The sequence below is a fragment of the Xyrauchen texanus genome, chromosome 1, assembly GCF_025860055.1.
Source record: "Xyrauchen texanus isolate HMW12.3.18 chromosome 1, RBS_HiC_50CHRs, whole genome shotgun sequence".
In the NCBI taxonomy this organism is placed as follows: domain Eukaryota; kingdom Metazoa; phylum Chordata; class Actinopteri; order Cypriniformes; family Catostomidae; genus Xyrauchen; species Xyrauchen texanus.
The window spans coordinates 21,299,283-21,326,626 of record NC_068276.1 but is presented as its reverse complement, the minus strand read 5'-3'; the positions used below and the strand labels follow the sequence as shown (position 1 = coordinate 21,326,626).

The 27,344-nt window shown below is 43.6% G+C and overlaps 2 protein-coding genes across 2 annotated transcripts; one reads left to right on the top strand and one right to left on the bottom strand.

Moving 5' to 3' along the window:
• Window positions 1-16,821: 16,821 nt before the first annotated feature.
• On the bottom strand, window positions 16,822-18,407 carry LOC127649858 (NEDD8-like). Its single transcript, XM_052135104.1, has 4 exons — window positions 18,253-18,407; window positions 17,987-18,034; window positions 17,770-17,852; window positions 16,822-17,207 (listed from the first exon to the last, which is right to left on the bottom strand). The coding sequence occupies exons 1-4, from the start codon at window positions 18,268-18,270 to the stop codon at window positions 17,087-17,089; spliced, it is 270 nt and encodes an 89-aa protein (XP_051991064.1). The 5' UTR covers window positions 18,271-18,407; the 3' UTR covers window positions 16,822-17,086.
• A 422-nt stretch (window positions 18,408-18,829) lies between these two features.
• LOC127649842 (GMP reductase 2-like) lies at window positions 18,830-26,411 on the top strand. Its single transcript, XM_052135102.1, has 10 exons — window positions 18,830-19,359; window positions 19,739-19,874; window positions 19,998-20,117; window positions 22,247-22,330; window positions 22,445-22,618; window positions 22,691-22,772; window positions 22,872-22,978; window positions 23,123-23,165; window positions 23,362-23,521; window positions 24,242-26,411. Exons 2-10 carry the CDS (start codon window positions 19,788-19,790, stop codon window positions 24,429-24,431), a joined length of 1,047 nt encoding a protein of 348 aa, XP_051991062.1. The 5' UTR covers window positions 18,830-19,359; window positions 19,739-19,787; the 3' UTR covers window positions 24,432-26,411.
• The last annotated feature ends 933 nt before the right edge of the window (window positions 26,412-27,344 follow it).

The window sequence follows — 27,344 nt, the reverse complement described above, 5'->3', positions numbered from 1 at the left end:
TTGTGTATATGGTATTTTCCATATATAATGAACAGATTAATCACCAAATTTTCTTCTAAACTCTAAATATATCTTTATCAGTTAGCTGAATTTTTAATTTTGTGTGTTTAAGTATTATATATTCAATATCAATCCCCAAAAAATTGGGTAAACACACATTCAAAGAATAAATGTTTTATGGATTCTTCCTCTAAGTTACAAAAGACACATGTAGTCTGTCTCTAAAAAATCTTGAGACTACTTGTCTCACTGGGTAAATTAAATGAATAACTTTATATGTGATTTCTTTAACTTTATTGGTGAGACAGTATTTACTAGGTAACTTCCAAACCTCTTTCCATTCAAACTGATTATACAATGAATTCCAATATGGTTTGCATTAAGGTAACAATGTATTTCTGCATATTGTTTTTATAAATAAGTTGTTAACCATTAATACCATTAATAATTTGAGTATGAGATATACTCAGAGGATATATCACCTGATAAGAGTTGAATAAGGCCACCAGGAATGGCATCAAAAACTACTGCAAACTCTTTAGCAGTTAATGGAATCTTATAGTAATTAAGGAATTCACAATAATTAAGAAGTTGTCCATTACTCTTAAATAAATCTCTCACCAGTACAATACCATTTTCATACCAGTTTCTAAAAAATAAAGATTTGTTTTTAAATACAATATTCTTGTTATTCCAAACTACAGATTTGTGTGGGGAGAAGTTATGTTTATAAATGAGCATCCATAATAAAAAAAGACCTGTCTATGAAAACAAGATAGCTTTATCGGAACCTTCAATATTACATCTAAAAAAACCTCCCAACTTTTCAAATATCAGGTCAGGGATGATATTCCATAGTTTATCTTTAAAGCACAAATAATTCTTCATCCATTTATTCTTAAATATGCAGTTAGCAATATTAAAATCAAGTACATTCAGACCACCTTCTTCAATTGGATTGCATAGAATCATCCATTTTAGATAATGCAGTCTGTTCTTCCAGATGAAATTAAACAAAATATAATCTACTTCTCTTATGACTGATTGTGGAACATCTAGAGCAAGAGCTGTATACACTAAGCATGATGACCCTTCAGTTTTGGATAATAATATTCTACCCTTCAATGATAGATCTCTCATTAACCATGAATTACATTTTTGTTTAATTTTCCCAATAATTGGTGTAAAATTCAAATTATTTCTTTACAGATCTACAACCTCCTTCACTGATATACCATGTATGTTATTAAGGTAACAAGTTCTCAAAGGAAACAAAACACATTTTGTAATGTTTAAAAACAAACCAGATACAGATGAGAAAGTATTAAGACAATCAATAGCTTTTTTTAATTCACTTTCATAAAAAAAAAAAAAGGGTAGTATCGTCCGCTCATTGGGAGCATTTTATTTCTTTCTCCAAAAGTTTACCACAAAAAAAATCTCTTTTAATATGTATGGCCATAGTTTGTGTTACAAGTAAAAATAGAAAGGGTGAGATTGGGCAGCCCTGTTGTATGCCTCTTATGATTTTAAACCTTGATGTTGTTCCATATGTCAACTTAATTGAGCTGTGACAGTCACACTGTAAATAAATGTCTGTAATTTTAACAGTAAAACACTGTAAAAATGCTACAGAAATAAAATGTTAATTGATTAAGAAATATTTACTGTAAAATATACAGTAACATTTTTTTAATATATTTTAAAAGACAATTCAGTAGTTTTTACAATGAAATGATGTAAAAAATAAATACATTTTAGATGTAAAATGTAAGATTGTCTTGTATAATTAATGGTAAAAATGTTCATTATGTTTAACAAGAGAGTACATGATTATATAATGTTCGAATAGCTTGTTTAAAGAATTCTCCAAAACCAAATAAATTAAGGTCTCAAACATGAAATTATGAGCAATAGTATCAAATGCTTTAAAATAATATAACTAATAATAATAACAAATAATATAAAACTATTATCTGTAATAAAATTGTTGTAATCAATTAAATGCAAAATGAGCCTTATATTATTTCAAATGTGTCGACCTCTCATAAATCCTGATTGGCATTCATCAATAATGGGATCAAGACATCCCTTTAGTCTTTCAGCAAATATATGTGCGAACATTTTTGCATCGTTATTAATCAATGTAATCAGGTGCCAGTTTTCTTGGGCTTTGGGAATAAAGTTATCAAACCTTGTCTCAGTGAACCTGGTAAACAACCATATTGTAGCTTCTCTAAAAACAGCTAACAAAAAAGGTGACAATTTGTTTTGAAAATATTTATAAAATTCACTAATCAAACCATCATTCCCGGGTAACTTAATGTCTTTAAGTTTGTTAATACAATTGTTACGGCGCCCTGCTCTGCTAACTCCACGCGCTCTCGCGCTCTATCCCCTGAGTACTAAGAGCTTCATGCTTCAGCGCAGTATGGATCATTACGCCTTGATTGCTCCCCAGCTGTCCCGCATTAAACCCTCGCCCTGAGACTATATCTGCCTGATTAACACAGCATCTTGTGCAAAGTATTGTTTCCCCATGTTGCATGTCTGAGCATTCTCTAAGTGACTCTGTTGTTCCGATCCCAGCCTGTTACTAACCTTTCTGCCTGTCTGCAGCCTGCCTAACGACCCGTGCCTGCTACTGAACTCTGATATCTCGCCGCCTGCCCCGAACCAAGCCTGTTTCACGCCTCTCTGTCGCCTGCTGCCAATCTCGGATCCAGCCGTACCTGCTCCCCTGACTTGAACCCTCTCCCGGGCATCAGACTGGACCTTTGCCTTGTGTTGGCTCTTTGCTGAGAAGTTTACGTTTCCTTGAAGTCTGCCCATTAAAGTATTGTTACAAATGGATCTGCCCGACATGTCTGATTCTTTACAGAATACTTCGCCGAACGAGGATCCAGCGACAATAACTGCTCTGTCGGCCGCTGTCACCAACCAAGCCTCTCAGCTGGCCGCCCATCATCACCAGTTATCCCGCCTGACCAAGCTCACGGAGGAATTGGTCTCAGTGGTACGAGCCCTGCAGAAGTCCATCGCGGCACCCACGACCGCTCCAACACTCACCGCGCCGCCTCTCTCGCTAGACCAGCCGCACACTGCGAGCTCCAACCCGCACCTCGCGTGCCCTGAGAGGTATGAGGGTGACCCAGGTAAATGCAGGGGCTTTATTCTTCAATGCTCTTTGTATCTCGCCCAGCAGACAGCCCTGCACGCCACAGATGCCAGCAAAATCGCCTTCGTGTGCACGCTACTCACCGGTCGCGCGTTGGAATGGATCACCGCGGTCTGGAAACCAGATGGGTCCGTCTTCTCTTCCTACGGAGAATTTCTGGAAGGTTTCCAAGCTGTGTTCGAGCATGCCAAGGAGGGGAAAGGAGCCAAGGATCTTCTCTTGGAACTCTCACAGGGGAGATCGCCCGCCTCAGAGTACGCCCTCAAATTTCGGACGCTAGCAGCCCAAACCAACTGGACAGAGAACACTCTCAAGGTGGTCTTCCGAAGGGGTCTCCGACACGATTTACAAGCGGAGCTGGCCTGTCGCGACGAAGAAAAGGATTTGGATCAGTTTGTTCATCTCACCATCCAGCTGGACAACCTGATGCACTCACGACGCCCCAGTCTCCACCCAACGAGCGCTGTGCGCGTCAGTCCCGCACCACGTGCTTCTAACTGGTCTGCTGAGACCTACGAGCCGATGCAGATCAACGCCTCACACATCTCCAAGGAGGAGAGGGAGCGCCGCCGATCTCTGAACCTATGCCTGTACTGCGGGGGTTCCGGTCACTTCCGTCTGCACTGCCCCCTGCGACCAGCACACAAAGACAGAACCATGGTGAGTCTGACCCTTGACTGTTTAAATCCTCTCACCTGTGTATCAGTGCCTCTTGAATTCACTATAAGGGGGCAAGCTGTCAATACCGTAGCCCTGATTGACTCCGGGGCAGCCGGTAATTTCATGTCTACAGTTTTGCCCAGGTTCACGAGATAGCCCTCATTTCTTGCACACCTCCGCTGTCAGTAGAGGCTGTCGACGGACGTCCCCTCGGCACAGGATGCATCACACACATGACCCAGGCGCTTGCATGCGTACCGGCCAACTCCATCATGAGGAGGTCCAGTTCTACGTTCTCCAAGCTCCTCACACTCCGGTCATCCTGGGCTTGCCCTGGCTAAGGAAGCACAACCCTCAGTTGGAGTGGAATACCGGGCAGATAATCAGCTGGGGAGAGAGGTGTTTTTCGAGGTGTCTGGCTGTCGTCAAGCCCTTAAGGGTCCAAGGCATTCCCGAACCCCGAGACGACGCCGTGCTATCTCGCCTACCCGCCGTATACCACGATCTAGCCGAGGTCTTCAGCAAGGCCAAAGCCATCAAGCTACCGCCCCATCGGGAATACGACTGCGCCATAGACCTCGTACCCAATAACACACCACCCAGAGGCCGCATCTTCTCACTGTCCCAACCTGAGACCGAGGCCATGCGGAAATACGTGGAGGAGGAGCTCGCAAAGGGGTTCATCCGTCCCTCCACTTCCCCTCTGTCAGCAGGGTTCTTCTTTGTCAAAAAAAAAGATGGAGGACTGCGACCCTGCATCGACTACAGAGCACTGAACGAATGCACCATGAAGTTCCGTTACCCATTGCCGCTGGTACCGGCCGCTCTGGAGCTTCTTCGCACGGCCAAATATTACACCAAGCTGGACCTGCACTCCGCCTATAACCTGGTTCGAATCCGAGAGGGGGACGAATGGAAGACTGCCTTCTCCACGAGCACTGGGCACTATGAATATCTCGTCATGCCTTTCGGCCTTTCTAACAGCCCTGCCGTCTTCCAATCCTTCGTCAACGACGTCCTCCGTGATCTGCTCCACCGAAGTGTAATCGTCTACATAAATGACATTTTGATTTATTCTGACACCCATGAAGCCCACGTCCAGCATGTCCGCACGGTACTTCAAAGGCTCCTTTGGTTCCAACTCTACGCCAAGATAGAGAAGTGTGACTTCCATCAGACATCTACAACCTTTCTGGGGTACGTCATCCGCCCGGAGGGCGTGGCCATGGATGAGAATAAGGTGAGAGCAGTCGTAGACTGGCCCCAACCCGCCACCCTAAAGGGGTTGCAGCACTTCCTGGGCTTCGCCAATTTCTATCGCCGCTTCATCAGAGGCTTCAGCTCCATAGCAGCTCCGTTAACAGCTCTGGTTCGGAAGGGCACGAGAGGGCTAGCTTGGAACGAGGCTGCCTCCCGGGCTTTTAAGCAGCTCAAGAACAGCTTCACTTCTGCTCCCATTTTGCACCATCCTAACCCTGAGCTACCCTTCATGGTGGAGGTGGACGCTTCGAACACCGGGCTAGGAGTGGTACTCTCCCAACGTCAGGGCGACCCCCCCAAGCTGTATCCCTGCGCTTTCTACTCCAGGAAGTTGAGTTCAGCAGAGAGGAACTATGACGTCGGAGACCGCGAGTTGTTAGCGAAGTCAGCATTCGAGGAGTGGCGCCATTGGCTCGAGGGAGCGACTCACCCATTCTCTGTGTACACAGACCACAAGAATCTGGAGTACCTGCGTACGGCCAAGAGACTGAACGCACATCAAGCCCGGTGGTCTCTCTTCTTTTCCCGGTTCCACTTCACAGTGAGTTACCGCCCCGGTGCAAAGAACGCCAAGGCTGATTCTCTGTCTTGACTGTTCGACTCCGAAACGGAGGTCCCGACTCCAGAACCCATCATCAACCCAGCTCTCGTCCTCGGACCAGTTCAATGGGACCTCGAGACCGAGTGCACCCAGGCCAACGCTGACCTCAAGATTCCCTCAGGCTGCCCCACTGGGAGGATCTTTGTACCAGAAACCCTCCGCGACAAGGTGATAAACCACGTGCACGCCCTTCCCTGTTCCGGGCACCCCGGGATCACTGCCACAACCCAGCTCCTTCAGAACCGGTACTGGTGGCCCACGCTCACTCGAGACACGAGCGAATTCATTCGCCTCTGTAGGGTCTGTAACACCCAGAAATCCTCTCGGCTGCTACCCGCGGGCCTCCTTCAACCCCTGCCTGTTCCCCAACGGCCTTGGTCCCACATCGCGGTGGACTTCATCACGGATCTGCCCCCCTCAGAGGGCTACACAACCATTCTGACCGTCATCGACCGCTTCTCTAAGGCATGCCGGCTCATCCCGCTCCCCAGGCTACCCACCGCTCTGCAGACGGCGGAACATCTGTGTAACTATGTCTTTCGGTTCTACGGGTTACCAGAGGACATTGTGTCTGACAGGGGACCCCAGTTCACTTCCCGCGTCTGGAATGCCTTCTGTGGGAGACTACAGATCAACGTGAGTCTCACATCGGGGTACCACCCCCAGGCCAACGGACAAGTGGAGCGCCTCAACCAGGAGATTTCCCGCTTCCTTCGCTCCTACTGCCATCGTCAGCAGGGGGATTGGCATCGTTTCCTGATGTGGGCCGAATATGCCCAGAACTCCATCCGCAAGCACTCTACCGGGATGACCCCTTTCCAATGCGTCCTCGGGTTCCAGCCCCCACTGTTCCCCTGGTCAGGTGAGCCCACCAGCATCCCTGCCGTGGATGATTGGCTCCGGCGGAGCGAGAGGACCTGGAACTTGGCCCACACTCACCTCCAGCGTGCTATAAGACGCGGCAAGGAGAGGGCAGACAGGCATCACAGGGCAGGACCTGTTTACCAGCCCGGCCAATGGGTGTGGCTATCCACACGAGACCTACGCCTCAGGCTGCCTTGCAAGAAACTAAGTCCGAGATTCTTGGGCCCATTCAAGATCGTCCATGAAATTACCCCTGTGTCGTTTCGTCTGGACCTGCCCAGACACATGCGCGTCTCACCCACGTTCCACGTCTCCCTGCTCAAACCAGCCTCTGCTCAATCTGTAGAGCGCAGAGAGGACTCAGAGGAGACGGCCACCCAACCTATCCTGTTAGAGGGCGAAGAGACCTACCAGGTGCATTGTCTGCTGGACTCTAGGCGTCGCGGTGGGCATCTCCAATACCTCGTCGATTGGGAGGGCTTTGGGCCAGAGGAACATTCCTGGGTCAATGCCAATGACATACTAGACCCGTCCCTCACTCAAGACTTCCACCGCCATCACCCTGACAGGCCGGCTCCTCGACCTCGCGGCAGACCGCGCCGTCATCAGTTTCCTCGCGCCAGGAGGCGCTCGCAGGAGGGGGGCTCTGTTACCGCGCCCTGCTCTGCTAACTCCATGCGCTCTCGCGCTCTATCCCCTGAGTACTAAGAGCTTCATGCTTCAGCGCAGTATGGATCATTACGCCTTGATTGCTCCCCAGCTGTCACGCATTAAACCCTCGCCCTGAGACTATATCTGCCTGATTAACTCGGCATCTTGTGCGAAGTATTGTTTCCCCCATGTTGCATGTCTGAGCATTCTCTAAGTGACTCTGTTGTTCCGATCCCAGCCTGTTACTAACCTTTCTGCCTGTCTGCAGCCTGCCTAACGACCCGTGCCTGCTACTGAACTCTGATATCTCGCCGCCTGCCCCGAACCAAGCCTGTTTCACGCCTCTCTGTCGCCTGCTGCCGATCTCGGATCCAGCCGGACCTGCTCCCCTGACTTGAACCCTCTCCCGGGCATCAGACTGGACCTTTGCCTTGTGTTTGCTCTTTGCTGAGAAGTTTACGTTTCCTTGAAGTCTGCCCATTAAAGTATTGTTGCAAATGGATCTGCCCGACATGTCTGATTCTTTACAACAATGAAGTACTTCGTTTAAAGATATCTCTTGGTCACACATTTCCATAGAAGACTCACTTATCTTTTTAGCATCCTCTTTAATATAATCTAAGAAAGACTGTGCATTACTCAATTTGTTGTCATAAGAATACACATAAAATTTGGCCACATATCTTGATATTTCCATAGTATTTTCTGTTAACTGTCCATTAATACTCAGTTTGACCATAGATGTGAGTTATACATTTCTTTTTTCTCCTTCTTCTAACCATTTCTTCCTTGATCTAATAAAGGCACGCTTTTGGTCATTTATTTTAATAATTTATTTTCCCTTCTTGATCTAAACTGCAATTTCCAGAAAGATTTATAATTTCGCATATAATTTGTTCTTAATTTTTTTTCCCTATGTTTTGTTAATTCTTTTCCTCTCCTTCTGGCTAATACTCTGATTTCATATTTAATTAATTCCAAATTTAAACCGAAAACATTTGTTGAATTGGCCTCATTCCAACTTTCTCTAATTATATTTTTAACATCATCTTTGAACTGCTCATCTGTCAATACGTTCTGGTTCATTTTCCAGAATGTAAAAGTTTTTACATCATTGGATTTTGTTGTATCTAGTGAGAGAAAAATGCCTTTGTGATCTGTAAGAACAGAAGGTTCTATAGAGTCCTCTTTAACATAATTCACTAAATACATTGAAATTAACCAATATTCTATACTTGACTGTTGAGTCTTTTTACACCATGTAAACTGAATTTATCTGGATACTTATGTCTCCATATCAATTAAGTCAAAAGTAGAACATAAATTATTAAATTCTGGAAGAACAGATCTGACATTTGGACGAGGAGGAAAACAATCCTTCCCTTTCTGTCGCTCTCTCCACGTTGTGTCGGAGAAGCGACACTAGGGGTCTCTCTTGAGCGCCGATATCCACCTCTGATCTATGAAAAAAGGCCAATGAGAGTTGGCAGCCAGTATTTGCATGTCCCGCCCCCGGACATACGGGTATTTAAGCGGCGCAAATACGGGAGTTCATTCAGAAAATTTCTTCGGAGCCGATGGTCTGTCTGCAGTTTGCTGCCAGTTACACACCACTATTACGTTCCTGTTTCCTCTGACGATCTGCATGCTGCTGGATTTGACGGCGCACAACAGCGGCTTTCTCCTACTTTGCACGGCGTGCATTGTTGCCCCTGAGCGCTTCGACAGCGCAGACACACACACATACTGTGTATTAAAAGAGTTATTTCCCTAAAAGAGTGAATTTCTCTAAAAGAGCAAAACACAGCGGCGTTGAACGTCCTTTTCAGGACGCGTCTTTTTCAAGATGCCCTTCCGCCCCTGTGTTGTTCCTGGATGCGGTAGAGTGCTCTCCGCTTCAGACGGCCACAGGTGCTGTCTCATGTGTTTGGGCCGTGACCACACTGAGGCGGCGTTTGTGGATGGCTCATGTTCTCACTACGAGAACATGACCATGACCACGTTGCGGTCGCGGCTTGCTTTCAACAGAGAGCAATCCACCCCAGCTGCACCCCGCATTGCTCCTTCTTCCCACGGGATTGAGGATGATGCGGTTGGCGCTGGGGGCGATTTGGGGGCGGCAGCGGGTGCAGTTTCGCCGGGTAGCCCCCCGCGAACCTCCCGTTCCCCGACACGCTCGCTGGTCCCAGTCTACGCTCGCGGCGATAGCGGCTCGCCTCACGGCCCGGCTGTCTATCCTCCCGAGCCCGAAGCAGATGAGCTCGCCGCTGTATCGGAGAGTGTGATGTCTGATGCCGAGGACTCCCCTGGACTGCCGCCTTCGGGCCAGCAGGCCCAGGCTGAGGCGACGCTCAGATGTCTGACATGCTTTCCCGGGCCACCGTGAGCGTGGGGTTGGATTGGAACCCTCCATCCTCCCCACAGCCTTCACGGTTGGATGACTGGTTCCTGGGGGCAGCGCGCCATTCGCGGCCACGCATCCCCCGGTCACGTTTTTCCCGGAGGTGCATGACGAGCTGACGTCTACGTGGAGTGCCCCGCTCTCCGCTCGTCTAGGTGCCACCCGCTCCACTCTCACCACCCTTGCCTCTGGGTCACCTGGCCCGCAAATGCCGTTCTCACGGCAATCTGCTTTCAGATTACGACAGTCCACGACTGTCCCCCGGCCGGCCGGTTCAGACGAGTCCAGAGGACGCCAACATCAGACCTCCTCCTCAGTCACAAACCCGCCCCCTGCCGGGCGCGTGGAGCAAGGTAAGTGCTTTGAGTCTATTCTCAGCACCTCAGCCTCAGGCCGCAACGAAGCCACCCGACGCTGCATTACCTGTTCCGCCCCGCTGCAAGGCCCCACCGGGTACGTCCAAAATACTCGTCCCTTTGGTGCCCCTAGCGCAGAGCTGGGAAGTGTGGTTTTCGCTTCCCAACGCGTCACGCTGGCTGCACCGGACCATTCGACTCGGTTACGCAATTCAGTTTGCCCGGCTCCGCCCCCTTCAGGGGCGTCCGCTTTTCCGCAGTACACGGCGAGCATGCCAGTTCCCTGCGCACGGAAATCGTGACCCTCTTAGCCAAGGGCGCGGTAGAGCCCGTCCCTCCAACCGATATGAGGAAGGGTTTCTACAGCCCTTACTTCATTGTACCCAAGAAAGGCGGCGGCTTACGACCAATCCTGGACCTGCGAGTTTTCAATCGGGCCTTGTTAAAACTCACATTCAAAATGCTCACGCAGAGAAATATTCTGGCTGGTGTTCAGCATCTAGATTGGTTCGCAGCGGTAGACCTGAAGGACGCGTACTTCCACGTCTCAATTCTGCCACGACACCGACCCTTCTTACGGCATCCGCATTCTCAACTACCTCGACAACTGGCTCATCCTAGCACACTCTCGAGAGTTACTATGCACACACAGAGAACAGGCGCTCCGGCACCTCGGCCGCTTGGGGCTTCAGGTCAACTGGGAAAAGAGCAAGCTCACTCCGGTTCAGAGCATCTCTTTTCTCGGGTTGGAGTTAGACTCAGTCTCGATAACAGCACGTCTCACGAGCGAGCGTGCTCAGTCGGTGCGGGACTGCCTCGCTTCCTTCAAGCCAGGCACAGTGGTCCCTCTAAAACTTTTCCAGAGGCTCCTGGGGCATATGGCGTCCTCCGCGGCGGTCGCGCCGCTGGGGTTGATGCATATGAGACCACTCCAGCACTGGCTCCAGACTCGAGTCCCGAGACAAGCATGGCACCACGGCACGCATCGGGTAAGGATCACCCCCGCCTGCCTCAAAACACTCCGACCCTGGACAGACCTCTGCTTTTTACGGGCAGGAGTGCCCCTGCAGCAGGTGTCCCGACGCGTTTTGGTCACAACCGATGCCTCCCGGTCCGGGTGGGGTGCCGTGTGCAGCAGGCACGCAGCAGCGGGCCGTTGGAAAAGGGCCCCGATGCGTTGGCACATCAACTGCCTGGAGTTGCTGACCGTCCTTCTTGCTCTCAGGAAGTTCCTCCCGTTAGTTCGGGAAAAACACGTCCTCATGAGATCGGACAGCACCACGGTGGTGACGTACATAAATCGCCAAGGCGGCGTACGCTCCCGCCACATGTCACAACTCGCCCGCCGTCTCCTCCTATGGAGCCAGCAGCGACTCAAGTCACTGCATGCCACTCACATCCCCGGCAAGCTCAACGTCGTAGCGGGCGCACTATCACGACAACGCCTGCCCGGCGGGGAGTGGAGGCTTCACCCCCAGTCGGTCCAGCTGATTTGGGAATGGTTTGGCAAGGCCCAGGTAGACCTGTTTGCCTCCCAGAAAACCTCCCACTGCCCGCTCTGGTACACCCTAACAGAGGCTCCCCTTGGGACAGACGCGCTGGCACACAGCTGGCCCTCGGGGCTGCGCAAGTACGCATTTCCCCCAGTGAGCCTTCTTGCACCGGTGCTGTGCAAGGTCAGGGAGGACGAGGAGCAAGTCACGTTAGTGGCCCCCTACTGGCCCACTCGGACTTGGTTCTCGGAACTCAGACTTCTCGCGACAGCTCCTCCCTGGCAAATTCCCCTGAGAAAGGACCTCCTCTCTCAGGGACGGGGCACGCTCTGGCACCCGCGCCCAGACCTCTGGAACCTCCACGTCTGGTCCCTGGACGGGATGCGGAAGAGCTAGCCGGCTTACCGGCGACCGTTGTGAATACAATCAACCAAGCCAGAGCCCCCTCTACCAGGCACCTGTACACCCTAAAGTGGCGCTCGTTCGCAGATTGGTGTCTTCCCGAACCGAAGACCCGCAGAGATGCGCGATCAAGTCAGTGCTCCTGTTCCTACAGGAGAGGCTGGACAGGAGGCTGTCCCCATCCACCCTCAAGGTGTATGTTGCCGCCATTGCTGCCCACCACGATCCTGTAGACGGCAAGTCTTTGGGTAAGCACGACCTGATCCTCAGGTTCCTGAGAGGCGCCCGGAGGTTGAATCCCTCCCGGCCAGGCCTAGTTCCCTCCTGGGATCTCTCAGTAGTCTTGGCAGGACTCCAGAGACCCCCTTCGAGCCGCTTGAATCAATTGGACTCAGGGCCCTCTCTCTTAAGACGGCCCTGCTGATCGCGCTCACCTCTATCAAGAGGGTCGGGGACCTGCATGCGTTCTCTGTCAGCGACACTTGCCTGGAGTTCAGTCCGGCGGATACGTCTGTGATCCTAAGGTTGCGACCGGGCTATGTGACCAAGGTTCCTACCACACCATTCCGAGATCAGGTAGTGAACCTGCAAGCGCTGCCCCAGGAGGAGGCAGACCCAGCCCTTTCGTTGCTATGTCCAGTGCGCGCCCTGCGCATTTAAATGGACCGCACACAGAGCACCAGATGCTCTGAGCAGCTCTTTGTCTGCTTTGGGGGACGGCAGAAAGGGAATGCCGTCTCTAAACAGAGGCTCGCCCACTGGGTTGTTGACGCCATCACACTGGCTTATCACACCCAGGCCGTGCCCCTACCCTTGCGGGTCCGAGCTCACTCAACAAGGGGTGTTGCGTCCTCGTGGGCACTGGCCGTGGGCACTGGCCAAGGGCACCTCCCTAGCAGACATCTGTAGAGCCGCGGGTTGGGCAACACCCAACACCTTCGCGAGGTTTTACAACCTCCGCGTTGAGTCGGTTGCGTCTCGTGTTTTCTCAGGTCCGAGCCCGTAGAACTCGGTAACACGTAGACTGACCAGCCGGGTGGATCGCTTGCGCCCTGCGCCCTTTTCCTGACGTCAAGGTTAAGTAGTGACCCTTTTTTCCCAGGGCGCCCACTCCGAAGTCGGGACCCTGGTCGATTCCTCCCCAGCCCTCCGGGTCCGCGGTTCAGCGGAGGAACTCGCCGACCCAAGCCACTGCAGGTACCCTGATGGCTACCCTGTACTGGTATAGGTGCTCCACAGGTAAGGCCTCCTGCTCGGACTCCCCCTGTGTGTAATTCCACGGTTCTGTCCCCTTACGAGCGGACCCCCGTGTCTCCCTTAGGCAGTTACAGCTGCCCCGGTCGCCATGCTGTAGCAACTCCCCCCTTCCGAGGCTGGATCTACCACCGCACCATACCTTCCACACGAGTCCTAAGACGGCCGTGTGACATGTCTACCACTTTTCCTCCCCAAGAAAAAGGGCAGGTGTGGTCTCCGCAGGGTCTGGTTAAGACCCCCTTCCCTATATGCGTGTAAGGGCCCGGCCGTGATTGCTCTATGCGAGAACATAGAGAGAAAAAAGGCCCAGCCAGGCTGGCCCATTCCCATGTTGGCAAACATCGCCTTGTTCCCCTCTCAGGGTAACTAGAAGGATCCCGATGTTCGTATGGGGCATTGGGGAAGGGTACGTGCAGCCAGGTACAGATGATGCGTGGCACTGGATGAATCCCTGCCCGCTTCTGTATCGGTAGTCCACGTACACGGTTCAGCACATGGCAAGATTGGAATGGGTCCCCTAGTGTCGCTTCTCCGACACAACGTGGAGAGAGCGACAGAAGGGGAACGTTTGGTTACGTATGTAATCTCCGTTCCCCGAGGGAGGGAACGACACGTTGTGTCTTTCCTCCGCCATGTCGCTGAACCAAGCCACTGTTGTGGCCGGACCATTTCCGGCTCCTCAGAAAAATCCTGAATGAACTCCCGTATTTGCGCCGCTTAAATACCCGTATGTCCGGGGGCGGGACATGCAAATACTGGCTGCCAACTCTCATTGGCCTTTTTTCATAGATCAGAGGTGGATATCAGTGCTCAAGAGAGACCCCTAGTGTCGCTTCTCCGACACAACGTGTCGTTCCCTCCCTCGGGGAACGGAGGTTACATATGTAACCAAACGTTTTCCCATATTGTATTAAAATCCCATTAGTTTTGCATTGCAAATTTTTTTTACTATTTTTTTAATCTGGTCTTCTCAATTTAAAAATAAAGCTTTATATTGTGTGGTAAAGTTAGTTGCACAGACATTCCCCAAAATAAAAATGTCAGCATTCTTTTCTATTACCAATATCACCCATCTACCTGGGTCATGCAATTTAGTTTGAATTATTTTCCCCTTAAATGTACCTTTTAAGACTGCAACTCTGTGACATCCATAAATCATCTCCCTATTGACTCTTCCAAAAATTATAATCTAACAAAGAAGCATGTGTTTCTTGAATATAATAGAAGTCACATTTAAATTTCCTGCAAAATAAAAACACTGCTTTCCTTTTTCAGCAAATCACGGATTCCCCTGACATTTAGAGAACAAACTGACAAAGACATCAGTGTGCTGTATTAGCAATAACTTATCAAATGTGAAACAAACCATGTTCCCATCACCTCAGTAATGTAACTTCAACCCAGATTGACCCTAATAATACGTAACTCAAGGTCTTTAAAAATGTGGATGTAAAACATATGAACATTTTGGATATATATATATATATCAATAACAGATAAATTGAACATTTCTGTCCTCAACGTAGACTATTCCAAGTAATGACTATACTTGTTAAAGACACATATAGTCCACTAAAATTGCGACCATATGCATTACTTATTCAAGATACTGTATATGCACACAATTGTATTCAGTCGTTATTCACTAAAATCAGTTGGGTTAAAAATGACCCAACACATAGCCCAATGGTGGGTTGAAATAGCACCGACCCATTGTTGGGTTATTTTAACAAGCAAGTTTTACCCAATAAATTGTATTATAAAATAACAAATTTGTTGGGTTTTATTTTTGGGGGCAAACTGTTGCTTTAACCATCCTAGTATTATTGGGAGTATGCTGTATAAAAAGCAAGAGAATATATAGATCACAGTGTAATTCATTGTCATGTTGCATGAGCTTCTTCCCACCAATCTTTAACCTTCCCCCAACACAGTAAACACTGCCTTTTTGATAGTTCCTCTCTTATTCAGATTGCAGCAAGACCTGTCATTATCAGTACAGTTAATTAAACACTGACTGCATACAGACATTTTGATAATAATCTTTGATCATTGTATGTAACTTTCAAGTTTAGCTGCTTCTGAGAACTGCCTATTGTGCTGCAAATGCAATAACACAATGTCTGTGTTATATAGATAATGTGACTTTCATATTGGCAGTCCTGATGGGTTCAGACTTTCTAACACTCTAGAACAGGTGATACTGAAAACAATACAAAATGGGTTTTCTGTATATTTTACCAGTAACAAATGATTGATGCTAATATTTTGAATATCCTTGTCACATCTATATAACTCTATTATTGAATGACCTATATAGATTATATTCACATTTCAGTATTTACAGTCTGAACTAATAAAGATTTCAAAGTTCAAATTACCACTATTCATAACTGTCTGGGGGTTTCTATCAGAGTTCTCTCGTTTCTTACAAGTTTTGTATTTGTTTTAAATGTATATATTAAAAGATAAACAAATATATATGCTGAGACAAAAAAAGATCTGTGTGTTTTGATATGCACATATTAAAGTGAAAGTTCACACAAAAATGAAAATTCTGTCATCATTTACTCACCCTCATGCCATCACAGATGTGTATGACTTTTTATATTCTGCTGAACTCAAATTAAGATTTTTAGAAAAATATTTCAGCTCTGTATGTCCATGAGCAGGTGGTCTGGTGTAGAGAGCCTCAAGCTGACTTAAAATGTATTTAAAATAGGAAATATTAAAATAATTAAAATAATTAAACTTAATTAAAATGCTAAAAAAAAAATAGCTTAAGATATGCCTACAAATTATAAACAGACTCTTTCTGAAACTTCTAGAATAAAAAATGATCCATGATTAATTATTTTAATCAGACACGTCTAGTTTCGGGCGAGGGGGCCTTCAAAGATTGTCTTGGACAGTAGGGGACCTTGGAGTCAAAAAGGTTGAGAACCACTGGATTAGAACATGCTACAGTTAAATCTAATTATGTTACAATTTAAAAGAAGGCTAAATGCACATTGTTCATAGCAGTGGAAACAGACACCTTCTAGACAACTACCTTTTACTCAAAGTGTTTTTCTGATAATATCATGTGCAATGAAAACATTTGCATTAAATTATACAAGAGTTTACAATTCTTCACTGTGGCATGGTAGTATGATACTAGTGAATCCCACTGTATATTTGCTAGCAAACATTATTTATTTATTTTTTCAAAAGAAAAATAAATGCTGAATCAACCAAAATCGAGGACACACAAAAATATGCAAATAACAGTGAAACCTTTTACAGTGTTTTGGTCTGTGCTTGATGTCGCTTTAAATACAGCTTTTTAGTAAAACTAAGCGAAATCGCTACTGCATATCAGTGGATTGAAGATGGCATATTACACGATTTCTTTGGAACGGAGAGCGGGACGCGCGTCAGATTTCGGGGACGCGTTGCCTCATGCTGCTCTCGTATTCTGCCTCTACCAGTGTCCGCAACTGACTAGAGCGAATCACAATGAACTTGAAATACTTTTGATCATGTTGACCATGCCGATCCGGACCGTACCGGCCCAATTTAACCCCTGTTTCGGTTCACTGTTTTCAGATGTCATGTCTGTTTCAGAATGTATTAAGAGTGCAGATGTGATCTATTCACAAAATGGTCGTAATAAAACTTGTGAAAGATGTTAAAATAAACACACAGTCACAACATGCTTAAATGTTTGCATTACTTTTTATTGACAAACTCATACAGTTTTAACTTGATTTCTAACACTCCTTGTAAACTTAACAAAAAGAGCACATTTATGCTCTAAACAAATTAAGGGGGTGTGACTTCTACAGGATGAAGTCGATGAATTTTCCCACAAAGAATATATTGGCTGCCACTCGTCAAACCACCATACGGTTCCAGCGGTTTCTTGTGGCATGTGCAAGTATATTAACTGGATATCTGTGGTGGTCAAGGTAGGACTGGCGATTACATAGTTGGGAAGATGCTGTTGGGCTGCAGGTGGACCTGCCCACCTCTTAGTGCAAGAACCAGATGCAGCACTGAGCCGCCCTGGATCTTGTAGTCTGCTGCCGTTTTCTCATCGTTCCTGAAAAATGGAGTGTTTGGATTTGGAAAATGAGTGTTTGAATTATAATCAGTGATGCTCTCTACACTGGAAGAGTCCATGGACAATAAACGGGTGTCCCGTTCCATTTTGCGCTGCACGTGTTGTCGCTACTACACAAATTAAACGGTTTAGAGCGTTCGCGTTGACGCGTCCAGTGTAGACAGGGTGTAAGATTAAAAGATCTCTGGTTTGTGCTGTGTGTGAGTGGGTGGGTGGTTTACAAGGAAATTGTTTTAGGTTACAAACTGGTAATTACAAGGGTATTATGCTATAAATGTGGTTTATGAGGACATTTCTAGTGTCCCCATAATTAAAATAACTTAAAAAACATATTCAATTTTTTTTTTTTTTTGTGGAAAATGTAAAAAGTGTTTTGTAAGGGTTAGGGTTAGGTTTAGGGGACAGAATCTATAGTTTTTACAGTAAAATAAGTATAAAATCATTATACAGTATAAAATCATTATGTCTATGGAGAGTCCTCGTAAGGATAGCTGCACCAACGTGTGTGTGTGTGTGTGTGTGTGTGTGTGTGGTGCCTTACATCTGTTTCCCACTGTAAATGAGTCTCTGTTGCTGGGGTGGTATTCCCTCTTTCTCCTCCACTCTCTCTTTTATTCTCTCCACCTGAATAAAACAAACAAATCAATGCATACAAATGCAAAGCACATCAAATCAAACACACTTTACTGTTAACTGAGCAATTGATAGAAAATGGCATTAGCTCTGAATCGTTGAAGATTATGTACACTGTATATTACCTTGTCTGTGGGCTCGATGTCAATCTCAATTTCTTTTCCAGTGAGCGTCTTTAAAAACAGTGCAGAAGACTGTTAATCATTAAATATTATAAAAATAGACACAAGCCTTCCCTCTGAAGGGTTCATGGCCGTCATCATTTAGACACAACAAATTGTTCAATTATGTTCACAGTACTACGTATGAATAAAGTACTTTGAAAGATAGAAAATATCTATGTGCCTGGCATGCAGTGCTTTACTATATTTTATGAGATGCATCTTCTTACCTTGACTTTAATTAGCATTGTGATTTCCTCTGTTCTAGAAACACGTACATATATATAGAAAAAAAAACAACTGGTGGTTGAAGAATCTGAAACACCTCTGATCAATTATTCGCACAAATTTTCAATGATATTCGAAGTTCCTGCGTCACTGAAAAATAATTCCTACCACTCTCGAGTCCACACAAAAGGTTCCGAAGTGAATGTGGAGAATCACAAGAGCCCTTCTACCAAGGGTCAGCCCACAACGTTAGCAACAAAATGAATAACGTGGCGCTCCCATAAACATCGATGCTGAGGTCGGAATGGCATAATTCCCATACTACTCTTACTACTTTTGCATTATTTGGCTATGGTAGAAACAGTATGAGTAGTATTGTTGTATGCCATTCCGACCTCAGCCCAATACTTTGATAGACATTCTATGATAGTACACTGCCTAGGAGAGCAGAGGCCATTTTTTTAATGGATGTCTAAGGAGTTGATGCTTGAATGTGCTTTTGTGAAGAAGCAGCTCACCCGCTAATCTTAAACATGTTTTAAATAAAAAAATTAAAAAAACGTTTTTGAATTAACTATATATGGAGTATACTACGATAGTTGCTGTTTTATAAGAGACAATTCGTGGACAATTTTGCGACAGGAAGATGTCAGTATACGACTCTGCCGTGACGGCAGTATGCTTGTCGTAACACGCTAGCTGACCGAAATATGTTCAAAACGCGGAGGTTGTTGAAGACCTCTAGAATAACATCATTCTTTGATAATAACCTGACTTAGAAATTAAATGTATTTTATATTGTGTTATTTAAATACTCACAAAATACTAAATAACATACAAACAAACACTAAATAACAAAATGTGTCAGTTGAAGCCAAACGCAAGAAAAAACATAAAAATGCGACAGTTATTGCGACAGTGGGATTCAAGCCTTTTGTAGTTCTTCACGGAACGCTTGAGCTGAATGTGCATTCGACCCCCTCAGTTATAAGACTACATGCGCTGACAGCCGTAAAGATCCGGTCTCCAAAAATGACAGATTTCAACACCGGAAACCTATTTCAGTCTCTTTCATACAGTTCTTCAAGGAGGTGTACGGGGACAGACAGGTAGGATAATATTGTATGTAGTGAAATACATACAATGACACATTTGCACTTTTGTTATTATCAATAAATCAATTATGTGTCAAGGTGACAGAAAAATAGCAATAATAGATTAAATGGCCTAGATTACTTGACAGCCAGGACATGTGCAGAATACATAACCAGATGCATGATAATTATGGGTTCTTTAATTGTATGACTTTATGATAGATTGTTTTTTTTTAATCATGCCTGAAATGCTATCAGCAAGTATTACAAAGAGTTTTAACATAGTTTGAGAGTTTGCAACAAAAAAAGTTATTACATGTATCCCCAACCTCTGTAGCTCCCAAATCTGAAGTATTGGGAATGTTTGTCTTTCTCTTTTCTTGTGTTTTCACAGACAGTGAGATACGGTTGGAGCAGTCTCAAGGCCATCCTCTTCAGCAGCCATGCCACGAATCGAAAATGACATCAAACTCGACTTCAAGGACGTGCTGCTCCGTCCCAAAAGAAGCACTCTCAAATCTCGCAGTGAGGTTTGCCACCCTTGCTTTTTCATTTTAGACATTGTTAAAATAATTTACATTGTAGGCCCATTTTTAATTGAGATTTCATTGCAGTCACTTATGGTGCAAAATCAACATTCTCTTCTGTCTCAGGTGGATCTCACACGTAGTTTCTCATTCAGAAACTCAAAGGGCAGTTATCATGGGATTCCCATTGTAGCCGCCAACATGGACACTGTGGGGACGTTTGAAATGGCCTTAGCTTTACATCAGGTGTGGCTGGATTCCCTGAACTCCTTTATTCTCTTTATATAACTCATATATGACAGCACAGACTTGAAAAACCAGCCCCATAATGTCAATACAAAATAAATAAATACTCATTAAAGGAATTAGAGCTTTTATAAGGGGAGGAAGTATCTGTGTGAAGTGTTGGGGAGTTTGTGGCCAGTATTTTGTTCTGCCTTGGTACTTTGACCTTTGACTTCTTAGGGTCTGTAGATAAGTTGACTCCTGACACTCAGTTTTTCTTTAGAATTCTGTCATAATTTAGTTACTTAATTCCAAACCCGTATGACTTTGTTCTTAGGTGGAACAAAAGAGATGTTTTAATGCTTGAATACGTAAGACACTGTGAACAAGCTTCTTATATGAACGTGCAACAGACATACATTTTAATTTTTTCTCTGAAAAATGACCTACATTTTGAGTGGTTTCAAACCAAAACTTATGGCATTGTATTGAAAAAAACAAACAGACATCACATCTCATTAAAACATCTCCTTTTGTGTTCCCTAAGAGGAAATGAGGGTGAGTAAATTATGCAAGAATTGTAATTTTTGGGTGAACTTTTTCTTTAACAGGAAAGCTTTTTAATTCGATTTTGTGTTGTTTTCATAAAGCCCCGTTCACACCGCCAATGACGCTTGGTGGCGCTAGTCTCTGTACTGTGAAGTTGCTGGTGGGCGTTCCTTCTGCTGTCACTCTTACGTTAATGTTGGAATGCACATCTGGCCATAGTATCTTTTGAAATGCTGATTACAGATTATACTGCTGGTAAAACTAAGATGTCATTCTAATTTGACAAGGAATCAGTTCTGTTGCTTCTAAAAATGAACATTCTGCAAGCTAAAGTGTTTTATATAACATGCTGCAGTGCTCATTGCAGCAAACCATTAACAAGACAAACACTACCTTATCGCTCGTTGTAGCTGATTATGAATGTTGCTCATCATTTGCATAGAGTTAAATTTTTCTCAGCTTTGTCGTGTCACTCGCCACGGGCACATCTTGTTGCCAACATCACTGTCGCTTCTGTCACCGGAAGTCGCTCTGCTCTCTTTGAAAATGAATGACATCCTGTCACTTTATCGCTCTGTGTCGGGTGTGAACGGGGCTTAAAGGTATAGTTCACCCAAAATGAAAATTTTCTCATCATGTACTTGCCTTGGTGCCATCCCAAATGAAGATTTTTGGAAGAATATTTCAGCTCTGTAGGTCCATAAAGTTAATGGGGGCCAAATTTATGAAGCTCCAAAAAGCATGTTTAGTCATGATAAAAGTAATCCATATGACTTGGATTAATATGAGTGAACTAATTAATCTCTTCTGACGCTAAACGGCAAGTATGTGTAAAAAAAAAAAAAAGATAAATATTTCAAACTTTTAAAAAAAAAAAGAGGTTTGTACATTGATGAGGGTGGCATTCAAACTGCCTCTCGTGTGGTGTAAGCACGAAAGCATCCTCTGCAAAGATATGTAGATTCCTTATTAGCAGCTGTTTCTACGGACTGCAGTTTATGCAGCAGTCTTAGCAAGGAGTTCGGTCTGAGGCATCTCCTCCATTCACTTGCATTCAAAACGAATCAAACAGCTCTCCATGTTGACCATTCCAAGGTGGCTCTGCAGTTGACGTATCCAAACCAAGTAAATGAGGCGTCTGTGTATGATTATCAATGCTTATCTGATGCAACACTGTGCTTCAATATTTTCAAATTTCTCTTGTCAGTTCCCGCGTGAACTTGCTAGCGTGCTTATGTCTAGCATGCAAGGCTGCGTGACCGCGACCCTTGTGAATTTTTTGTAAAAAAAGTTTTAAATATTGATCTATTCCTTACACTTAGCGTTTTGTCTCAGAATACATTAATTAATCCACTGGAGTCATATAGATTACATTTATGAAGGCCACATGTGCTTTTTAGAGCGTCTAAACATAAGAGATAATTTTGGCACCCATTTACTTACATTGAATGGACCAACATAGCTGAAATTTTCTTCTGAAAATCTTTGTGTTCAGCAGAAGAAAGAAAGTCATACACATCTAGCATGGCAGAATTTGTATTTTTTGGTGAACTATCCCTTTAAGTCCGCTGCTATATATATTGATTTTTGTTTTCTTTTAGTTTAGTCTCTTTACAGCTATCCATAAGCATTATTGTGTGGATGACTGGAAGGAGTTTGCAACAAAGAACCCAGAATGCGTACAGGTGAGCAAAATCTTTGCTAGATTTTAAATCTGCTCTGCTATGCTTGAGATTGATATTTAAGTGACCTGACTTACTATCACATAATTTTTTCATGCTTTCTTTCTTTCTCTCTAGAGTGTTGCAGTCAGCACAGGGACAGGTGAAGGAGATTTTGAGAGACTGGGGGACATTCTGGCTGCTGTACCTCAGGTTCAGTACATATGTGTCGATGTTGCCAATGGTTACTCTGAACACTTTGTCCACTTTGTGAAAGACGTGAGGCAAAAGTTCCCCACTCACATTATAATGGTGAGTTACCTGTAAAAAAAAATATTAACATAATCCCATTAGCAATTATATTGATATTTTGATATCCTGTAGGCAGGCAATGTGGTCACAGGAGAGATGGTAGAAGAACTGATTCTTGCTGGTGCTGATATCATCAAAGTGGGGATTGGCCCAGGTAACAGTTTCAGATCATGTAAAATGTGTATTACTTTATTCTTCACACAGAGTAGCTCATGCTAGGTTTTGCATGTTTTTCACCTCTTTGTGTGTGTAGGTTCTGTGTGTACCACTCGTAAGAAGACGGGTGTGGGTTATCCACAGCTGAGTGCAGTCATTGAGTGTGCTGATGCTGCACATGGCCTGGGTGGACATATTATATCTGTGAGACTCTTTCAGTGTGCTTGTGTTTGCTGAATGAATGAATAATAATTCAGACCCAACATGCTACTTGCATGCTTTGTAGAAAAACAATTATCTTTGATCTTGTCCTTATGTGGGACTCATCCATTTTTGGTCTTTTTGTAGGATGGTGGATGTACATGCCCAGGTGATGTTTCCAAAGCATTTGGTGAGTCTTAGTAACACTTAGAATTAAACGTCATAATTATAAAACATTAAAACAGAAACAATGCCAAGACAATCAAAACTCATGTGAGGGCAAATCTAAGCTTGTAACAGATGTGTACTTGAGAGCAATTCTTATGTGATGCATTGTTACAGGTACATGAGACTTGAATTTTTTGGGTCATCTGTGTGATTGACAGGTGCGGGGGCGGACTTTGTGATGCTGGGAGGAATGCTTGCAGGTCATTCTGAGTGTGGGGGTGAAATCATAGAGAAGAATGGCAAGAAGTATAAACTGTTTTATGGCATGAGTTCGGACACAGCCATGAAGAAGCATGCAGGAGGCGTAGCAGAGTACAGGTGAGCACAGCTGAGAGAAGACATTTTGATGGAGCATGTAGATATTTTATTTTAATCCTAATTCAGTCATGACAACACTCAGAATAAATTTAAGGTGTAATAATGGTGACAAATTGTTAGGTTTGGTCCTGGCAGACTAGATTTGCTTACACTGCTGCTGCAGAGCAATGATAAAGACTTGCTACTGCTTGAACATACACAGACACACTGTGTTAATCATGTAAGACATGCTGCTACTGCTACACAATTAGACAAACATACGTCGTGCAGCATTAAGCATGTAGGACATGTTACTACTGCACAATTAGACATGCATAGACAAGTGATGCTGGGGAGGAGGAGGGTTTGAGAGAGAAAACTGGCAGAGCTGCAGTGAAACCAGCTTTCTGCAAAGAACTGAGGGAATTTAAATGTGAGACTTAAAAGTTAATTGGCTAACAGATTACATGCCAAAGGACCTATCAGCTTGCATCGTTCAAGCTGATAGGCTTAATTGATTACCATAGCTGAATTTAGAATGAATGCTATTTATTCAACTTGAATAAATAGTAGGTAAATCAGAAGTGGGCAGACCTGAATATCAACTTTGTTAGCCAGTGTGATTTAAATTGCAGAGCTCTCTAGACTGGTTTAAGGGGTGACTATCAGACATTTAACACACTTAATTCTTCTTTTTGTTTGGATTGATATTGTAATTAACCATCATATTTGTATTTTAAGGGCATCGGAGGGTAAGACGGTTGAAGTGCCTTACAAAGGGCCTGTGGAGGTGACAGTAAGAGATGTGCTGGGAGGAGTTCGCTCCACCTGTACATATGTGGGCGCTGGTAAGCTGAAAGAGTTAAGTCGTCGTACCACCTTCATTCGGGTGACCCAACAACTCAACACCGTGTATGGAAATGATAACTAAGGCAGGCCATATCTGAGGTCTGACTGGGTCCTTATTGGGCCAAATTATGCCAATTATCGCAAAGGTCATATTCTTCTGGCTGCAGTGTGAAGACAGCTGCACACATATGCATGATCATGTGCCTCACCTCATATCCTTATTTAGGGATTTAATGTGTATTTTACGGTTTACATGGCTGTGAAATTTTCAACTAACTTGGAATTTGCAAAGTTTAACCAGGAGTTAACAAGGACACAACAACTTTTTTCTTGCATTTCATCTATTCTAAATATTTACTATATTTTAGGAAAGGCTAAGATTAGAACATTTATTTAATTAATTACCCTTAACTGAAAGTGTATGTTTTGTGCAACGTATGGGTCACAGCCTAACTGAAGTTGTCTTCTGATCATTTGTCTTAAACTTTAGCCCAAATGCTATTAGAGCCTTATATTTTATCCAGATACTTCAGGTACTATTTTAAAATGTATTGTTAAGCTGAATGTCTATGCCTGATGTTTTTCTATGTGTAACTTGAGTTTTCTAATACTGTTAACGAGTGTCAGAAATTAAGTTGAACATTAACATAATATTTCCCCCAGGATTTGATATTTAGGGGAATGTTTTACCTTTATGAGGGCATACTTTTTTCTAACCATTGTCAGTCAAACATAAACCGTGTCTCATCTGTTTATGTCATATACATACATTTGAACATTAAGTACATACAAATTCTGAAGACTGAGAATGTATTACTTCTTACCCTAAGAATTAAATCAGCAACAACTCATATTTATGTCTTAATACAGTATGTACAACTAGGAGCATAATAAAATATTAAGAACTATGAGGAGCCGTGTAGGCCATAATTGTTGAAAAGCCTCTTACAAACACTTCTGAAATGTAGATATTGATATAAATATTAGTGAAATTCATTCATATTTCAAAAGTGTATATGAGAAGTGTTGAAGTAATGGTTGAAAGACACTTTCAGCAAGAAATGTGTAAATTTAGTTAAGTCAACAGAATCAGTTTTATGAATATTTTTGTTTCACTGTTGTTTATAAGAATCTTTTATGAATGAATTTCACTCATGTTTATATAAATACCTTTATTTCACTAGTGTTTGTAAGAGGCTTTTCAACAATTATTGCTTACACGACTCCTCATAAAGAACTATATCAAATTTTAGAAATAAAAAACAGAAGAATTCATTACAAGGGCATTTTTTGCCTTTACGTTTTGTATTTCGGGAGCAATTTATTTTTTGATCATTTTCAGTGGCATTTTTACTACAATACACCCTTAATTTCTGACCCTGCTGTTAACTATTTCCATTCTATTCTCTCTCACTGGACCAACTCAGAACATTTAAAGGATTATTACAGAGTTATAAGTCTATTATACTATGTGCTATAGACTTTTGTTATATATTAACATTCTATTCTATAGCATATATGTGTTGACCAAAGCCATAGTATTTTTATACTTCCACATACAATGACATCTGATAACTGCTTGTAAAACTGCTTATCATATGTGATAGATGTATGTAACAAATACAGGGGTGTTACACAAACCTTTTAAGTTTTCATCCATTCCTGTCATAATATTAGTATAATTGTATGCATTTTGGCACAGTTGTATCATGAACACAGCTTAATTAACCTTAATAATTAAATATTTACATCTTTATTAGTTTTTTTACACACATCATACAGTATTTTAGCATTCTACTGCAGTTACTGTTCTCATTGATTCAAGTGTCTCTGATTGTGATTAAAGTTGTAGCTGGTGCAAATAATAATGAAATGTGAAAGAAAGTCAGATGTTGGCTGATTAGTGGACAGTTGAATTTGATCCATGTTGATTTGTATCTTTTATATTGTTGTTAAATCTGATCTGTTTCAAATATGTCATTTTGAATCATTTCACTTCAAATATTTTTGGTTTTCATCAAGTGTTATTGTTTTCCTGTGTTGTTGTGAAATAAATCACTCACTCACATAAACATTGTAGTTTACTTTATCTTATATTTAAAAATGAAGCACAAGAAAATAGAAAACATGGACAAAAGTTTGTGGACTGTGCACAAAGCCAGACCTGTAAATACCTTTGGGATAAATTGGACATCAATGGATCAACATCAGTGCCAGACCTAACTGAGGGACTAGTGTCTGAATGGCGGCAACCTGACTATTAGGCTTTATAAATGTGGCAACAAACACACACCTGTACAAATGTACAATAATTGTATAAATATCATTATATCTTTTTGCAGTTTTATTTTTAATGTTGTACTATTTAGTTCATATATTAGCCTAGTTTTAATAATAATTGTTACGTGACGGTCTTAGGTTCAGATTTTGATTCATGCTTGGCCACAGTTTTATTTACAAGAACAGGTCAAGCACAAATTTAATACAATTAAATAAAAAATTCTAAATGACATTCAAAATAACAGGCAGAAATATAAACTGTGATACATAAGTAGTACTTCACATGGAACTACAGTTAAAGGGATAGTTCGCCCTCCAAAAAATTATTTCATCCCAGATGTGTTTGACTTTCTTCTACCCTGTAGGTCACATACAATGCAAGTGAATAAGTGTCAACATTTTTAAGCTCCAAAAAGCACATAAAGGCAGCATAAAATTAATCCATAAGACTCCAGTGGTTTAATCCGTCTTCAGAAGTGATATGATAGGTGTAGGTGAGAAATAGATCAATATTTAAGTCCTTTTTTAGTATAAATCTCCACTTTCACATTCTTCTTTTGTTTTTGGCGATTCACATTCTTCATGCATATCGCCATCTACTGGTCAGGGCTTGTCAACAGTGGAGATTTATAGTAAAACAAAGTAATTAAATATTGTCTGTTTCTCACCCACACCTATCATATCACTTCTGAAGACATGGATTTAACCACTGGAG